The sequence below is a fragment of the Equus quagga genome, chromosome 9 (assembly GCF_021613505.1).
Source record: "Equus quagga isolate Etosha38 chromosome 9, UCLA_HA_Equagga_1.0, whole genome shotgun sequence".
In the NCBI taxonomy this organism is placed as follows: domain Eukaryota; kingdom Metazoa; phylum Chordata; class Mammalia; order Perissodactyla; family Equidae; genus Equus; species Equus quagga.
In genome coordinates this window covers 19,218,971-19,236,861 of record NC_060275.1, presented here as the reverse complement: position 1 = coordinate 19,236,861, position 17,891 = coordinate 19,218,971, and the positions used below count along the sequence as shown (strand labels likewise).

The 17,891-nt window shown below is 41.0% G+C and overlaps 1 protein-coding gene across 3 annotated transcripts in view; it reads left to right on the top strand.

Moving 5' to 3' along the window:
* ONECUT2 (one cut homeobox 2) overlaps positions 1–15,515 on the top strand; it is a 56,494-nt gene extending 40,979 nt beyond the window's left edge. Inside the window, exons 2-3 of one of the 3 annotated variants that reach the window (XR_006889977.1) lie at positions 509–2,949; positions 3,598–15,515. Coding sequence is in view for 1 of the 3 variants with exons in the window: in XM_046670816.1 (XP_046526772.1) it covers positions 509–795 (287 nt within the window). In the remaining 2 variants the exon portion in view is untranslated. Of the gene's footprint in view, positions 1–508 lie in introns of all 3 variants that reach the window. The other 2 variants (XR_006889978.1, XM_046670816.1) reach the window with 2 other exon arrangements.
* The last annotated feature ends 2,376 nt before the right edge of the window (positions 15,516–17,891 follow it).

Genomic DNA, 17,891 nt, shown 5'->3' with positions numbered 1-17,891 from the left:
TCTGTTAACAATTTCTTGAGTCATATGAGTAGAAGCTTTGGTTTTGAAAAATTAGGCACTTTTAAGTTTTGACTCCCAAATGTAATTTCAGCTCAGCCGTAAACAGTTCTAGAGCATGTGTATGAAGGGGAGCTGCTGAGCCAGGCTTCCCCTGGGCACCTGGAGTCCTCACTCCCTTCACAGCGCCTGATTTCAGAGATCAAGAATTTTAAGGGTGTGGGGGGGGCTGGGGGTTGAAAGAGAAAGCAACCCCAATTGGTTCAAAACCAGACTGTGTAAAACAGCCCTGCTGTTCCCTCCTTTCTCCCTTCCCCGACTAACTGATGCCTTCCATCACCAGAGATGAACTGAGAAGGCTGGTTATTGACAGCTGGGCAATTTGCACAATAAAGTTTAACGGTTTACATCCCCTTGTACGACTTTGTCAATGTTTTCAATGGATCACCTTCTCAGGCCAGTTCTCACTCTCATACTGAATCTCTCCTTCTTCTCTTTCTTTCCCTTCAAGCGTGCAAACGCAAAGAGCAAGAACCTAACAAAGACAGGAACAATTCCCAGAAGAAATCCCGCCTGGTGTTCACCGACCTCCAACGCCGAACACTCTTTGCCATCTTCAAGGAGAACAAACGTCCGTCCAAAGAGATGCAGATCACCATTTCCCAGCAGCTGGGCCTGGAGCTCACGACTGTCAGCAACTTCTTCATGAACGCCCGGCGTCGAAGCCTGGAGAAGTGGCAAGACGACCTGAGCACAGGGGGCTCCTCGTCCACCTCGAGCACTTGTACCAAAGCGTGATGGAAGGACTCTCAGTTTGGCACAAGTCACCTCCAAGCGAGGACCACAGATACCAAAAGAAAACACAAAGGAAAAAGACACCAGATTCTTAGCTGGGGCCCTTCACTGGTGATTTGAAAGCACAATTCTCTTGAAAAGAAACTTCTATTCTAGCTGTAATCATAGGCCAGGTGTTCTTTTGTTTGTTTGTTTTAATGGCTATGGAGTCCAAGTGCAAGCTGAAAATTAATCTCTTTGAACCAGACATTGTCCTCTGAGCATGCTAAGCATCCCAGAAACCCAAATGGGGGACTTCCTGGAGCGAATTAATTTCAGTGTGGTGGCAACCAAGCTCAGGATTGCTTAAAAGGTTAACAGTCCCGCTTTGGGTCCCGTCAGCTTCTTGCAGTCAGATTTCCACAAGTAACAGTGGGAATTTGGCCCGTGTAAGAACTCTGAGTTTGGGTTCCCAAGATGCTGCAATGAGGGAAGAATCTAGCAACAAGAATGACCTCATTTGCTTTCCAAGTGCTTAGCCTCATCATACCACAGTACACAAAGTTCACAGCCATAACATAAAAAACATCAGAATGATAATTATTGAGCACAAGTTTTAAATATGGAAGTCAAAAAAAATAAAAATCCAAGGACCTGTTTTTCCAACTCAGGCATCTTTTCATTGAATGGTTTAGAAAGCTTTCAGTTGATCCAGTTTACAATTTTCTTTCCCTTACCTCCTGGAAATCTCACGTGGTCTTGGATCCATCAAAAAAACAAATCAGTGCACTTGAGCTCAAAGTATCAAGCACAACAAAGATAAAGAGAGAAGTCAGGAAGGTTCTGGATTCATCACATCTGGATTTTCAAGACGCCGATTGTGAAGTCATTAGGGAATCGTTGGGAATATGGCTTCAAGCACATTTTGCAGTTTGCTACAAATTCTGTTTGTACATAATGCAGACGCACACTCAGGAGGCCAATTTAACTGTTACGGTACATGGAGCAAATGCAGCATTTTAAAAGATGTACATTTTTTTACATCACTAATGTATCTTTCTTGGTTACTAGTCACCTGGTTCCTCCTATTGTGCATTCTTACCACCACATAATTCATTTTCACTGTTTCAGATTTAAGTTGTTCCTTCATCCATCCCATTGGTAGGGATCTTTTCAGTGTTTTCTAGCAAGAAAAAAATGAGTAATTCAAACCACCATACATGTTACTCATGACTGTCATCTAGTCCTAAATCTCTTCCATTGTTGAATGATCCTAGAAAAACAGCTGAATAAATCTGGAGAAAACACAGCACACCAAAGAAGCAGAATACTGCAAACCAAAGACATTTCTTACTTGCCATTTTCTAGCCTAAAAATACTGTGATTACTTTTAGAAATCAGAAAACCTCTGCAACTCCAAATGGCATTCAGCTCTTACATTCAGCTCGCCATCAGGCAGAGCAGACTGGCTACACCAAGGACGTTAGCCAAGCCACCCAGGGAGTGGCTTTGCCACATCAGCTCTGGTTCCTGGCTGTCACCTTCCCACAGCAAGCGGAAGAGTGCCCACGGGACTCTGGGAGATTGCAAAGGTCACGATGTGCATATTTACCAGTGAATGGCCCCAGGTGGGCACCATGGGGATGTTCAAAGCAAGCCAAACACTGCAATGATTCTTTACGGACACTTGAGACTGACTTTTTTATGAATTACTTAATCGAAACCAAAGAAACTTTTTCTGCACCTACTTCTGCAACAAACAAAACCGTCCCATTAAAATGAATAAATAACGAAATACGTAAGTCAATGAAAATCACCATCAACAAGAAGGAAGCACGCCAGAAAAAAAAAAAAAAAAAACAGCGAGACACACTGTGTTCAAACAGACCTCTTGGGACATTTTTTGGAAGCAGATTCTAAAGAAAGGGTTGAGACAAGAATAGAAATAAGGAAAAGCCTCAGTGGCGGCTGCTTCATTTGACAACTCACGCGGTAATCTTAAAGTTGAAGATTGTCTTTAATTTGTGCCTATGCAGTTTTCAAAAGAACACGGAACAGAGCAACAGAAACCTCAACAGCTACAATACCAAAGATGAGGATTTCTCACACCTCTTGTTTCAGTTCGTTATATCCTCTTGCCTGGCTAAAATACTAATAGCGCCATTGATCTGTGTAAAGGTAATCAATTTTGTTTCTGAGCAACAAAAGGAAAGGGTCATTTATTTTATTTCATTGTTTCCCTTTAATTTTGTTTTATGGCTTTCTACCCTAACATGGAATCTCTCAAAGGATTCCATGGACTCCAAGTTTAAGATGTTGGGATACTGAATGATTCTCTTCTCTCTGCTTTGCAGAGTGCGAGGAATAATACTGTCACTTGAATGTTCTTTGCTTATCCCTTAGACTTGGTTGCTTCTCTGTTCAGAGTCTCATCATCAGGGGAGGGAAGGGGAGTGAGGGTCAGGGTCAGGGGTCTTGGTGACACATCCTCTCCCAAGCCACAGAACCAAAGAGTTTATAGAGGAATGGACAGCCTCATTTTCGTGTGATTGCTACATCTAACAGGGCTTCATTTGAGGGTGGGGGAAACATGTAAAAATAATTGCCAGTTTCTACTTTTCTATTAGCTTTTTAAAAATCAGCTGTAAAGTTGCATTTCTAAAGAAAGATATATATATAATATAGGAATACATATATAGATTCAACTTGACATTGGTGATAACCCAAAATTATTGCTATCCAAATTCATGTCTTGTTTTTGTCAAGTGCTTTGTTTATTAAGTATTCAGTTCAGAATTTTGCTCATCTCTAATCATGCCATCCCAGAGTTCATTTGCCGCCGTGGATGATTTGGAGTATTCAGATTTCTGTGAAAACTCCTGGGAAAGGTTGAAAGTCGAGTTCAAGCATTTCAGCATTTAACCTGTTGATAAATGGATCTGTGGTGCAAATGAGTTTTATTTGTATTTGGAGTCATCTCTATTCTATGCCTCAACCATGATCAAGATGGTGAGTACGGTTCATCCACCAGACCCAGAACAGAACTGGGCCAGGGCCAGTGGCAGTGGGGTGCTCATCTTCTGTAACTGCTGGGAAGGCTCAGTAGTCCATTCCCACCAGTTATGGAGATGAAGCCAGCCCAGAAATCTGTTATCCAGGAGCTGCCCTGTCCCATTAGGGTATTCTAGATCCCCCTCAGTAAGTCGATCCACCAGAGGGATTTCTCATAGAGGAAGTCCAAGTCCTGTTGCAATGGGTTGATCAGGTTTCCTCAGGGTTGTAATTACCAATTCGTATAGACAAGCCTGTGTGCAACCACAGCTGGCACTGGGGTGAGGCAGTGGTGCTGGGTGGGGAGATGATTCTCAATCTTGGTGAAAAAATGCAAAGCAGGGTTTGGGGAGAACCCGAGAGTCTTGCCCCTGGGAGTCCCGTTGTCCATTGTGCTGCCTCCCTTCTCCCACCATGTGGGTCTCTGTTTGCAGGGCAACTGCCATGGAGCTGGGAAAGAAGGTGACTCTCTATGGCTTCTGTAATTCATCCTACCTGGGGATATTCCTTGACTTTTCCCTTTGTCCCTTTGTCTCTTGCTCATTCTGCGTGTCTGCTTTGTCAAATGACCAAGAAAAGAGCATATTTCAGCAGGGAAATGCTCCAAAAGGGTGGATAAAAATGAGTTTCAGCTTGGGTATTTCTAAATGAATCCTTGTGACTTGTGGCCAATGGAAATGGTTGTTCTTCTTGAGATTGAATTAAGGAGCCAAACCTTCTTGGTTTGGTTAGTGGTTCTTTGACATTTGGGTCTCTGGCATCCCCTGGAGATGTCTAAACCCAAAGAGGCTGCCTCTGTGGCCTGAGATTTCAACACTGACCAAACCAGGTGTAGTCACATATGCCTTCAGTGCTCCTGGTGATTTGAGGAAGATCTCATAATGTAAAAAAGGCAAGAACTTCCCTCCAAGGACTTTTGACAAATGTCTCATACAAGATAATGTCACACCAGAGAGAAGTGCTTCCTTTTAAAAAATGATTCACATACATGTATAAATACATATGTGTATCTATATATTTATGTATCAAAATTTTAAGCCCCAGAGAATTTCAACTTGTTAAAAATATGAAAGAAAAAAACCCCTGCAAGTTGAAAGGTAATGGAATTTGACCCAGTGAATTTCCTCAAGCATTGTTAAAACTTATTTTAAGTTAATAATTTCAGAGAAAACTGTTTGGACTTGGTTATAGTTTAGGATCCATTTTCTCAGTTCAAGAAGAATTCCAGGCATGCCTTTGCTATCAGCAACAAAAGTGTGAAGGGACAGTTCTGAACCAAAATTCACATTCTTGAGGCAACAGAAACCCAAATGCTATTGAGTGGAAAAATACTTTTCTTTATTCCTTTAGGCAAATATGCTTGCTTTACTTTTGTTTTCCATGTGATTTTGTTATGGGGGATATAATTGTTTCATTCTGGGAAATTTTTTTAAAAAGAGCCAATATATCTCTTTTTTAAAGGAAAACAGCAACAACAATAAAAACTCAACCCCAATATTTAAAGGCTTTTCCAAAATGTAAAATAGCGTGTAGGTTGTACCACTTAAAGGTACAGGTGAGAATGAGCCACGGAGGACCCAGCGTGACGCTTTCTCTGGAGAGATCAGGGCATCACTTCTGCAGCGTCTCTCTTCCCGCAGAGTCTTGGCAGTTGTGGGCTTAGGAAAAGCTAACTTTCATTGCCAGCTAAAACCAAATCAAAATTAGGAAGGTAAATCTGATACATATACACATACCAATATATACACACACGTGCATTTTTGTAAGTCAAGCAGTGTACTTCACAGCCAAATATAAATACCTTTTAGATGATCAACCATTTTACCTAATCTGTACTGGGTGCCCACCTATTTGTGCTAATAAATTAAAGTTGAGCATATTTAAAAAAATATATATCACTACCACTTGGGTAGGGGGGCACACTTTCCCACTTTTGAAAATGCTGGTGGAATTATAGAAGTGTCTGATTACCTCTACCAAAGTGTCATGACAATATACCTTTGCGGTGAACTCTGATTTTTCACGAGGTTATATGGTAGGAATTTTAAAAAATATAAAAAGAACTGTCTGAGCTCCAGTGTTGTTGAAGAATAATGTATTATATTAAAAAGTAGAGAAAATGAGATGATGCCTGTGGTCAAGGTTGACCTCAAGTGCTGTGAGGATAACTGTCACGATTCCTAACAGATTGGAGCGGATTTTTTTGTTGTTGTTGCTGATACTGTGTGGTGCAGACGTGTTAGCCTGACCAGGAAGAGTGAGAGGGGATAGAGCTGGTGTGCCTACAACTTTCTGGTATTTACCTGCAAGACTGGATAGCTTAATAATTTTGTACCTTTAGCTAAGCCCAAATCACCTCTAAAACAACAGGAGGTTCTAGTTTTCAAATAAGGCCACAAAATCCTTACTAAAGGAAGAAGGGGCACCTGAGGTTGATGTATAACTCTCCTAAGTTAGTGACATTGACTTTAAACATGGATGTCCCAATGCCTATTTTCTACCCATGATTTGTTTCTTTACAAGGGTAGGGGAAAAGGAAGCTTTGTTTATTTGTTTCAGAAAGTCTCAGAATAAGTTATAAAATACAAAAACAATTATTAAAATAATATAGAGCCTCACATAGGTGGACACAAAATTGACGCTGATGGGCTATTGGATGAATCCCACAGGGACCAGAAATGCTTATTGTTCTCAGACACCAAAATGACTCTTGACAGTCTGAGGCAAGTCAAAGCTAGAGCCCAAGCTTTCCTTATAGGTTTTTGAGTTTGGTTGACTGTCATCAACCAGCTAATACCTTTTTAGTGGAGAAAGTGTGTATAGGAAAAACACTTTGCTACAGGTTTGTTCATCCTGTGGAAGTCTTCCACTCTGCTCCATCTTTAGCGGCAGGATTTCACATAGCATCAACCTGGGTAGATAAATTTGCGTAAAACTTATACAGTCTGTCAGCTTGGATGTATACAGATTTAGATACATCTTTTCACATGTATTCTCATAGATGTCCTTAGCACACATGGCCCATGGGTGTCTAGACTGAGCACAGACACGTGTGCACAAACATCTCCATACATACATACTGTCATCTGTTACAATAAATAAATTTTAAGTGATCATTTAACATGTATGTGGTACTTCTGCAATGTACATTGTTTTCATTATTTATTGTAACATTGAAAACTAAAGTGCAGGAAAAAAACAGTATCCCAGCATCTTCATTGTGTACACTTGGAATTCCTTTCATTTGGGCACATTCAAGATAAACTCAGCTTCCAAGTGGATGGTATGTAATCATCTGTGTAAGATACACATGCTTGATGACTTCGGTTGAATAGCTTTATTCTGGATCTCTCATAACTAAAGCTAAATCCAAAGACCTGAAAAAGGACCAAAAAAAAAAAAAATGGAAATACAGAAAACAAAAAAAGAGAAAGAAGGAAGAAAATAGCAAAGTAAAACGCAAAGTAATAGGGAAAAAGTGGGCTCTGGTTTCCAGGGTTGAGACAATGGTGATGTGGTATTGTGGGGGCTGCGCTAGCTAGAGTGGGGAAGTGGTGATTTTTCTTTCATGCTTGTCACATCTAAATGGTCTTGAGGAACATGAGAAAGAGGTTATAATTTCCTGCTTTATTTTCATTTAGACTATCAAAAGAGGTTATCCATTTTGTCCATCAAACAATGAAGACAGTCAAAAGAAACACTTTTTTCCTTGTCTCTTTGGGTTATGACCCAACAAGCTAAGTACCATTAATGTAATTAATTTATTTAAATTAGTTTCTAGCACACAAATGTATAGGATTTGGTAATTATTTAATCATTCTTCCTTAGTTTGACTTTGCTCCTTGTGCTTATTTATCAAAATCTAGACCAATGGTGCATCGGAGATGCAAAATCCCTTTTAGAATTCTCTTGAAGTTTAGTTTGCTTTATAAAGCAGTGAAATTCTGTTACAGACAGGGAAGAAATACAGGTTACAACAAAAATTGAGGTATTTTTCCTTCTTGAATTAACTTTTAAAATAGCTTAATAACAATGATTAAATTATTTAATTTAAGTTCGCAACCCCACCAGGTACCAGGCGAACTTCCCCTTTTAATTATTGGGGCCCTCAGAGCCTTCCTATTGTAACTTATTTATTTAACTTATTCAGCACCTGAGAAAGGTGCGCTGTATAGTTTATATTTTTTATTTAAAACAACAGAGAGCACTGCCGTTCATTTGCTGTCAGAACAACAGAGCAAAGTTGGTGGACGAGCGATGACTGTTCAGCCCGAGCCTGTGCATTCAGAAAACGGAAGCCGAGACCCCGCTTCACCAGCCTGGATTTCGGGGCTTCTATACAGAAACTGGAAAAATAAATTTTAAAAAAATCGTAACAGCAAAAAGAGAGGAACCCTTATACTAGCTGCTTCCAAGAATGAACTCTGTGTGTGTGTAAAACAACAAAACAAAAAAGAAAAAAAAAAGCAGAAAAAAGAAAAAAAGGAAAAACTTTCTATTTCTAGTGAGAACCAAAGAAGGCTACCTCACTGACTTTTTCCATTTGTAATTTTAATCGTGTTGATGACACCAAAGATACCAAAGATTTCTTTCTCTGTGCGGTCTGCATTTTGCTTATGCTCTTTTATAATTTTAACTATTCTCTCTGACATATGGTATGTACAGCCACAGCTCAGATACCCCAAAGAAATAATTATATATGCGATGGCGGCTGCTGATTTGAAAAGGGATATTTTCTGTGTTTCTCTCATTTGTCCGCTGTCCCCTCCACATGTCCAGGATGCAAGTTCAGGTGCTGCTGTAATTGGATTCCTTAAATTCCACTTCCAAATTGGTGAAGAAGACTGGTTGGAAGTGGCCTTCAGTCCTAGCCACAACCTCTGTCCCCGGTTTGGAGCTGTCACAGTAAAGATTTCCAATTACTAGACATAGAAACTCAATCATTGAATAGCAGAGCTGGAAGCAACCTTAGAAATCACCTAGTCCAGCCCCCCGAGGCCTGGAGGAGAGAAATGTTTCTCCGGGTTGAACATCTATAGGCAAAGCCCAGACAAGCTCCTGCCTCTCCTCCAGGGCTGTCCCCATTGCTCAGTGCTATCTCTGTATGAGATGGGCCCCTCATTGGCAAAGAGGAAGACAGCAATCCTTTAGCAATGAGTAGAGCCTGGGGCTCATCACTTAACATTTGCACTCTGTAAAAATAGCCACAGGCATTTCAGTGTCTGTCTAATTAGAATCTCAACATGAAGTCACATCTATAAAGATGGCCAGCTTTGAAATATTAGGACTCCTAGAGGGAATTTTGCCCTGGAAGTACATGCTGATCCAGTGTCATCACTGTTGAACCTCCCCATTACAAAGTGTTATATAGAGAGAAGCTTTTGGAGATTTTTTATTTTTCCTTTTTCTCCCCAAAGCCCCCCAGTACATAGTTGTATATTTTAGTTGTGGGTCCATCTAGTTGTGGCATGTGGGATGCCGCCTCAGCATGGCCTGATGAGTGGTGCCACATCCGCACCCAGGATTCGAACCGGCAAAACCCTGGGCCACCGAAGTGGAGCGCGCGAACTTAACCACTCGGCCACGGGGCCGGCCCCTATATAGAAGCTTTTGATTCAGTGAGAAGAGAAAGCTCATTCTTGGTCTGTTGAGTTGAATTATTATGGATATTTTTAAGTCAGTATTTATCAGAGAAAGGGAATTTGATCACTGTTTGCACATGTGACATTTAAGCTCTTCAGCTTTTTCCTTTTACTCTGACCTCTAGGTGTTTATATTTCGTTCCTAGGCCACCTCTGTATTTATGAGAGAATGTTAAGCCTTACATCATTAGATGCTAAAGGATTAGTTATTGTAAATGAAAGATGACCCCAAAATTTCAGAGGAATAGACATGCCAGTTTGAGAAATGATTACTTAAATTTGCTTCTCTTTTCCCTTCTTACTCATGAAATTAACTGATCTTCTTTAAGTTTCTTTCATTTCCATTAAATGATTAAATGACTATTAGAATCCATTCTTCAGAGTGATTTGTATATTAGCCAATGAGTCATTCTCAGCTTTGACCAAATAGGTTTTAGACATATGCAAAGATCCACCTCTAGTCCATGTAATTCTTTCTTGAGTGCTAGTATTTTGTACTTCCTGTAGCGTAGTTAGCTCTGAGCTTTTTAAGAGAGCATTTAGACAAAGAAGCTAAGAAGGGAAAAGACCAATCAATTCATCCATTCCATGCATCAACAGAGGGTAGCTAGTACAGAAATTTAGAAGACAGACCAACAGACTTTAGGAAACACTCTTACCCCTTTCTGTAGTTTCCAAGCGCCATACTGACATGTGAAAGTTCTCTCCTGTCCAAACATGCTCAAAGCTCCATCTTCCCCCTCTACAAAGCAAACTTGTAAGGCCTTCCTTCCAAACAGCGAATTGCTTTGGTTTTCTTCTCAAATTCCTATTGGAAATAGAATTCTCAGGATACCTGGGAGACACGACAAAGAAGATCTGATCAATGAGCAGCAGAGTGCTCCCCTATAAGCAAATATCACCTTCCCCAGCCTTCCAACACCAACCCCCTACAAGAGGCAACCTAGAGAGAGTGATGGCAGCCTGAACACAGAAAACATCCCCAAATGGCAGACCCCTCCTCAGCAATCCCCCCTCAGCCTCATGCTTCACTTGCAAAGTGTGACATAACCACGGGACGAGTGCCTTGCTTGAACCAAAGCAACGATTTAGCCAGTCTGGACCTCTCTGTGCTTTTTTTAATCCTTCCTGTGAATACCTCAGCTTCAACTGGGCCTCCATACAGTAAATTGGTGGGCTTATTGTACTGTGGTGCTTTGCAAAGCAACCTGCAAAGAACAAGATTTGTACTAATACCAAAGGTTCTTTCTCTGTGTCTCTTCTTTCCGCCTCCCCCGTTCTTCTCCCTTTTCTAGTTCACGGTTCCGAAGCTTTAATATGAACCTGGGCATGTTGGCAATGCAGACCGCGCAGTTCCTTACCGAATTTTCTCAGATATACCTCATAGATAATAGTGTTTAGAGTAATGTTATTATAGCGTATGTAATAAATTATTCACTGTTTTCTTTTGGTAACTGTGATTTAAAAAAAGAAAAAAGAAAAAAAAGCTTTATACGTTTTAGGTTGTGCTTTTGTAATAGACGAAAAGTTGCGCTTAAAAAAATGTATGTTCTTTTTTTCCCCTTTGGATTTTATTTATTCTGGATTGAGGAAAGTTGCAGAATGAACCCAAAGTTTACAGTTACATATTTTGCTGAAGAAACAATCTGTGTTCATTTGCTCTGTTGGAAAAAAACTATTATTTTCTACATTTGTGCTACTTGGTCTGACCAATTAATTGTTCTGTGTTAACAGTGTAGTATTATAATTAGCAGCTGCCAATCAGTGCTATAATTTTATGCATGAGGCTAAAGATTTAGCAGTGTGATGCATTGTGGTCTTAATAGCAACATTTTCCTTTTGAACTAGATCCCCCCCTTTGGTTCAATGGACTTTATTTATGCATGGGCGCCAAGCGTTGGTTAGCAGTTGTGGAACAGTTGTGTATACATTAAACTGTGAAAATGTACACAGTTCAGCCTCAGACAGTGGTAATATTGGTTTATTGGGAGATGTCTTACCTCGAAAATACCTTTCCATCTGTTGGAATCAGTCAGATTGAATCAAGTTCAAATTTTATGAGAAAGGTCATTCCAAGTTTGAGTTAGCCAACTTACATTCCACAATTGGGATCCTCATAACCCAGCTCTATCACTGTATCCAAGAGGGGTTTGGAAACAAGCACTGAAAAACATCTCAATTCTGCATTTTTAGTTTCTGCTAAAAGGAGTCCTTTTGGCTTTATGTTCACGACCTCAGACCTAACTAGCCATGCATATGGAGATGCAAATTCATCCAGCTCCCGCCTCTCCTGGATCTCTGCTTGGGAACGGCCACTTTGACTGTGCTTGGTTTCTTCTAGTATTTTATTGTCAGGTCAGTTCCCAAGAGAAACTCAAATGGCATCAATATCAATAATTATTCTCTGGCTTTTTTGTCCACTCTCCTGGACAACTTCACCAACTCTTCCAGTGATTCAGGCAAAAGTAGATGGCCATTCCCCAAACATCCCCCTGCAGCCATGTTGTGGCTCTTCCCCCTAGAGGCACAGGTGACTGGAACTCACCCTTTCCTGCCCAACAACGTTACGCCTGTCCTAAAGGTAGTCTAAGAAGTTTTGAAACCCAGTTTCAGAAGACCATGTTGGTTTAAACTCCCCAGTTATCTGAGACCTCTATATCTCAAAAGGTATTTTTCGGTTGCAGTGGTTTGGGCAAACTTGTTCTTTCTTATATTTGGGTTCTGAGACCCATTGTCAAGTTTCTCACCAATTTCCCAAACCAGTATGCTTGACGTAAAGCCAAATCAGCTGCCAATCACACTTTATTTTGCATGGGAAAGTGCAGCTTAGGAAACGGCGGGAAAGCAACCGTCTGCTGTGCAGAATACTGGAAATCACCAACTGTGGAGCATTCATATTTCCTGGCAATGAGAATATGTTGGGAATGCGCTTTCATTAATAATACAAAGAAACGTATTTTTATTTGGCCTTATAAAGTAGATTGTGATAATGAAAGCTTTGTAATGTATAGTCTTTTTTATTTTTCCCCTTATGAATCTGCCAAAGATGGGAATGGATACAAGAATTTTAAGTCGGCTTTTGTGAGACAGTTAATGATTGTAATAGTATTTAATCTTCCAGAAAGCTTTATATGTTCTTCCGCAATAAACCAAATCGATATTTGTTTCAGTAAAGTTCTCCTCACACTCAGAAACCCACAAACTATTCCTCTTCGTGCAGATATTGTAGTATCTACAAAGTTCAAATGCATTTTTGATCCAAAATAAACAGAGGAGTGTCTGAGACATGAGCGTGCCCAGCCTTTTTATTACGAGCAACGCATGGGTTTGGCTCACTCGGATTTGCCAAGAAGACTTGTCTTATGAAACTCGAGGTATATTTTGTTATGCCATTTTATGTCCTTTTTTTTTTTTAACTTTGTGGAAAGTGACATGTTGAATCAAGTGTAAGCTGAGTTTTCCAGACAACTGAAGTAGCTACGTCATGAATGTTATTTTGTTATTAAAGGGTTTTTACTCAACGCTTTGTGCCAGTGGATGTCCTTCTCCTTGGAGACACAGAACTATGGAATTACCTCAGCTTGGCCTGGATTTCGCCCCTTCTCTCATGGGGGAATGAGGGCCTGGCCTGGGAAATGAAAGGTCATGGGCTAGAAGGTAGGTTTTGGTACTAGGAAGAGATCTCCACAGCTATCAGCTTTAAAGAGAGCTGGGCCAAAACTCTCTAACCTCACTCTCTCTTGTCCCCAACACTTCTCTGAGATCCCTTGGCCTCAAGCACATGCCAGCATGAAGGCAGACCCCAATTGTATCTTACAGGAAAAGCAAGGAAAAGAAAATAGCAATCCTGAATCTTCGGGAGGCACCAGGCACTCACCCTTCCCGAAGCTGGGCTCCACCACCCAAGGCCATGGCAGCCCACTGGTTGGCTTTCCCTGAGCCACCACTGAAGGTGTTTCCTTCATCTTGACTATGGCAAAGGGTCCAGGTTCCCACAATCCAGTGGGGCTTTTCCAAATCAGAATCCCCCTATTACTCGTCCTCTGCATCCTGGTTTAGCTCTCCCATCTATAACTTTTGCAGATGATTATTTGGTAAACAAAGAAAGGTATGGATGGGTTTTGCTGTCATTTTGTTCCTACTGTATATTTTATCTATTCCCAGTTCTTTGATCGGAAAAATTCAAGAGGGGAAAAGAGACCCCACTGCCTCTCTGTGCCTTGCTCCTCTCTCAGGGGGCCGTGCACATTGCCCATGCTATTGATCTCTCTTAGAGGACAGGCTGAACCACAGCTCTTGAGCTAACCAAGAACGTGACCCATTGATATCTACTTGATCTCTACTTGAAAGTCATATTCAAAAAGCTGTAGAACTTGGGGTTTTTCCCCGTCTCTCTTGCTTTGACTCAATTCAGCATTTAGCTTAAGAGTTACTTTACTATCTAGGAAAGTTTTTTCAGATTATGGCAGGGAACCGGCTACCTGGGAAGAAAGGTTAAGTGTTGAAAGACTATCCAGCTTTGGATAGGTAGTCATGCCATTAACAGATACTTCCTTGAAACCAGAGTATTATTTCCTTTCTTTTCTATATTATCTTGTGTTGCACAAGTCTCAGTGGTGCCAGCAAATGTCTTACCACAAAAGGTTGTAAGACGCCTGGCAAATTGGAGGTCCTGAAACAAGAAGACAACCTCCACACTGACAAAATGATGAAGAACGTCTGGCGGGCAGGGACTGAGGTGACACAGGCATAATCTTGGTGCTGGTTTCTCTTTTAATCCAAAATTTCAACCACCAAGTCTTATTTTTCCCCCCTCAATCCTAGAGCAGTTCAGTCTCTTCTCCCCTGCCTAGGATGCCAAAGAATGTCATGGGTTGACCAACATTCCAGTTAGTTCTCTTCTTCATCCTTTGCTTTTCTCCAAGCAGGTATGTTCCTGGACTGCAGAGAAAGAACCCAGCTGATTTTTTCATCCTTCCTATTCTAATATTTCTACCCAAATTAACATTTTACTAGTAGAGCCACTGTAGGATTCTTTCTTGGTCAATGAATTCTTACTAGAGAAACTATCCTTCCACCAAAGTGAGCGAGAACAAGTTCCAATATCTTTCCCTTCCTTGGTCTTTGTTCTCAGGATTGAGTCATTTCTGGCTGTTTTCTCACTTTAGGCCCTGACCTCAGCTGTGTTTATTTTGGGTATTAAAACACCTTTTAATTTCACATGCTGGCCTGTGGGGTTTAAATCCTTTCTTCCAATCTGTTGGTTGCTTTATGGTATTTAAAGGTGATTAAAATGAGGGAAAGGAGGAAGAGGAAAAGAGAAAAGAGTTTGCCCCAGCTCTATTTAAAGTTTTAAAATGGAAAGAAGAGACTCATTAAGTCATGGGAAATAACCCTCCCTGTCAGAGCCCGTGCTCTGCCACATGGCTTCTAGGTCAGCTCTTCCAGAAACCCAGCCCTTTAGAAACCCAGCTACCTGTCATAGGTCTCTATCCAGATTCCAAGGTGACAAGAGATCAAAGAGTCAAGTGCACACCACTTGTTCACTTTCCTTGCTTTTACACATATTATCTCCAAGAAAATCACAGGGGAAAACTTTAAACTTTTATTTTTAATCAATTCCTTTGACATCACCTCTCATATTTAAAATCAGGAAAATATACCCCTAAAATTTGCACTCCCTTCTGTTTTGAAAAAGAAAACCCACAGACTAGTTAATCCACATTCTTACTTTCTTTTCACCCTGAGCTGTATTTCCAAAACTCAGATTTTGCCCCATCTCAGACATGTTAAGTCAGACTGTGCTGAAAGATTTTCCAGGGATGGTCAACAGGGTATATGTTCAGTGGCTGCCCTGAAATCCTGGTGGGGATGAGGATCACATACAGTGATCAAGGGGCTGCTTACCCCTTGATAAGTTCCCAGTCTTTTGGAAGATTTCTTTGAATGTTAATTGCATTTTCAACTTTGCTCATTTCCCATCCTGATGTTTTGTCTGTAACGTTGCTTACACTGGATTCTTTCTATTTTTATTCCTATCATTAAATGGTAGTGCTGTAAATTCTGCAATTAATGTCAAATAAACTGCTTTCATTCATTGACCATGGCTCAGTTGGCTTCTTTCTCTTTTCATGAAAAGGATTAAGCATCCCTCCCCTACTGCCTCCCATTGTGGTTTCATAAAGAACAGCAAAGCTGTTCTGCTTAGTAAGACTGCAACTACTTACCTCTGACAGGATGCAAGGCACATTTTTTTTTTTTTGAGGAAGATTAGCCCTGGGATAACTACTGCCAATCCTCCTCTTTTTGCTGAGGAAAACTGGCCCTGAGCTCACATCCGTGCCCATCTTCCTCTACTTTGTACATGGAACGCCTACCACAGCATGGCTTTTGCCAAGTGGTGCCGTGTCCACACCTGGGATCCAAACCAGCAAACCCCGGGCCGCCGAGAAGCGGAACATGCAAACTTAACCACTGCACCACCAGATCAGCCCCACAAGGCACATTTTATAATCAACAAATCTGTCATCCATGTTATCTGTCCCAAAAGGTGAGGGATGCCCCTGTAAAGATTACCTTATTATTAACCCATTAAAGCTTTAGAGGTAATCTATCCTAACCTTATTCTTGAACAGATTCCATATGAGGTCACATGTGGTGAGTCCAAAAGGATGATGTTGTTGTCACTATATAGAAGAATAGAGAAAAACAAACAAATTTGGAACCAGGAAACTTCATATGGAATCTAGGCTCTGCCACAAATTGGGTATATGGCTTTGAGCAAGTCATTTAAACTCTTCTAGGCTGGAGTTTCTCCAACAAGGTTAAGGTTAGGATGGGTTTTATCTGAAGTCCCACCTTTTGTCAAAAAGTTTTGAATTTTTAGTATAGGTCATATCTTGGCTTATTATTTTCTAAAAGTTAATGAGTTAGAGAGTTCTTTTATTCATTTTAAACTTATATATTCCCTAACTTCAAAGGAGTTCCATTAGGTAAACCTTGGTCTAAGTAAAAAGACCCACCTATAACCCAGCCCGTGAAGCGCTAAGTGCCTTTATCTAGACTAGCAGTTTCCATTCTGGATATACGGTAGAATCACCCAGAGAGCTTTTAAAGTATACTGATACTTAGGTCCATCCCAGGCCAATCAGATTTAACAGAGGTGGACCTCAAACATTTATGTATCAGCTAGCTTTTGCTGTGTAACAGACCCCTCTAAAACATAATGACTTAAAAGAAACAACCATGTTATAGCTCATAATTCTGCTGGTGGTCAGTTAGGGCTGTTCTCAACTGGGTGGTTCTTCTGGTCTTGGCTGGGCTCACTCTTGCATCTGCAGTCAGCTCCCTGGATGACTGGCGACTGGCCGGTCTAGGATGGCCTTTGTTTGGACAATCCTTGAGGCCGAGGCATGGAACTGGCATAATCACTTCTGCTGTATCCTACTGACCAAAGAAATTATAATAGGTCCAGCCCAGATATACTGAGAGAGGAGTGGAAAGACACTCCGCCTCTTGATGGGAAGAGCTGCACAAGCACATTGCCAAAGGAGGAGTGAAAGACTGGGGCCATATTTTACAATCTGCCTCAATCTACTACAACCTATATTTTTTAAAGCTCTCCTAGAGAGTCTAATGTCCAGCCAAATTTGTAAAACACTTCTGTAAAGCCTACTGTTTGTCCATTTTTTTCCCCACAATTCTAACCCTTATCTGTGCCAACTCTTTCAAATGCCTTCATTGTATAGCTTGGACTCATTTTATGAAAAAACAATCTACAACTCCCGAACTTGCAAAGTGGGTATCACCCCTAGGCTGACTTTATATGGTTGAAGAAGATCATATGCAAACCGGAACGATTTAGACACTTGTTTGGTTGGCAGATGAACTACCAGCCTCAGCTACCGGTGGCTGCTCACTAAGCCATTCCATATGCAGGGCTGGTGGGAAGCCCTGGGAAGGCAGGAGCCACGTGTGGAGTTCTTCCTGTTAGAAGACTCTAGAGGAATCCTGGGCTTCCTCAGGCACATGCAGGGATCAGCACTGGGCCAAGCACTACCTGGAGGCCAATCGTGGAGATCTTGAAGGCCAAATAGCATGACCTTTGGTTCTAAGATGGAATCCCTCTTTTCTGCTACTGGCATCATGCTTCTCCAAATGGTAGTCCTTATTTAGTCAAGCCTCTTAGAGAGCAGTTGAATAAACATGCTATGCCAAGTCTAAACTAGATGATCACTGATAACTCTTCCACCTCACCATCTTCTGCCTCTAATAATCCATCACTGTTACTCAGAAAGGGAAACAGTGGCTAAAACTGCAAATTTCAAAGCTAAGAGATCTCCAGCCTCAGTTTAGCCCCATTAGGACAGCAAAAACGAGAAATTTCATGGACTAGGTGGACCCTTTGAATTGAGCTCATTGGAGAAA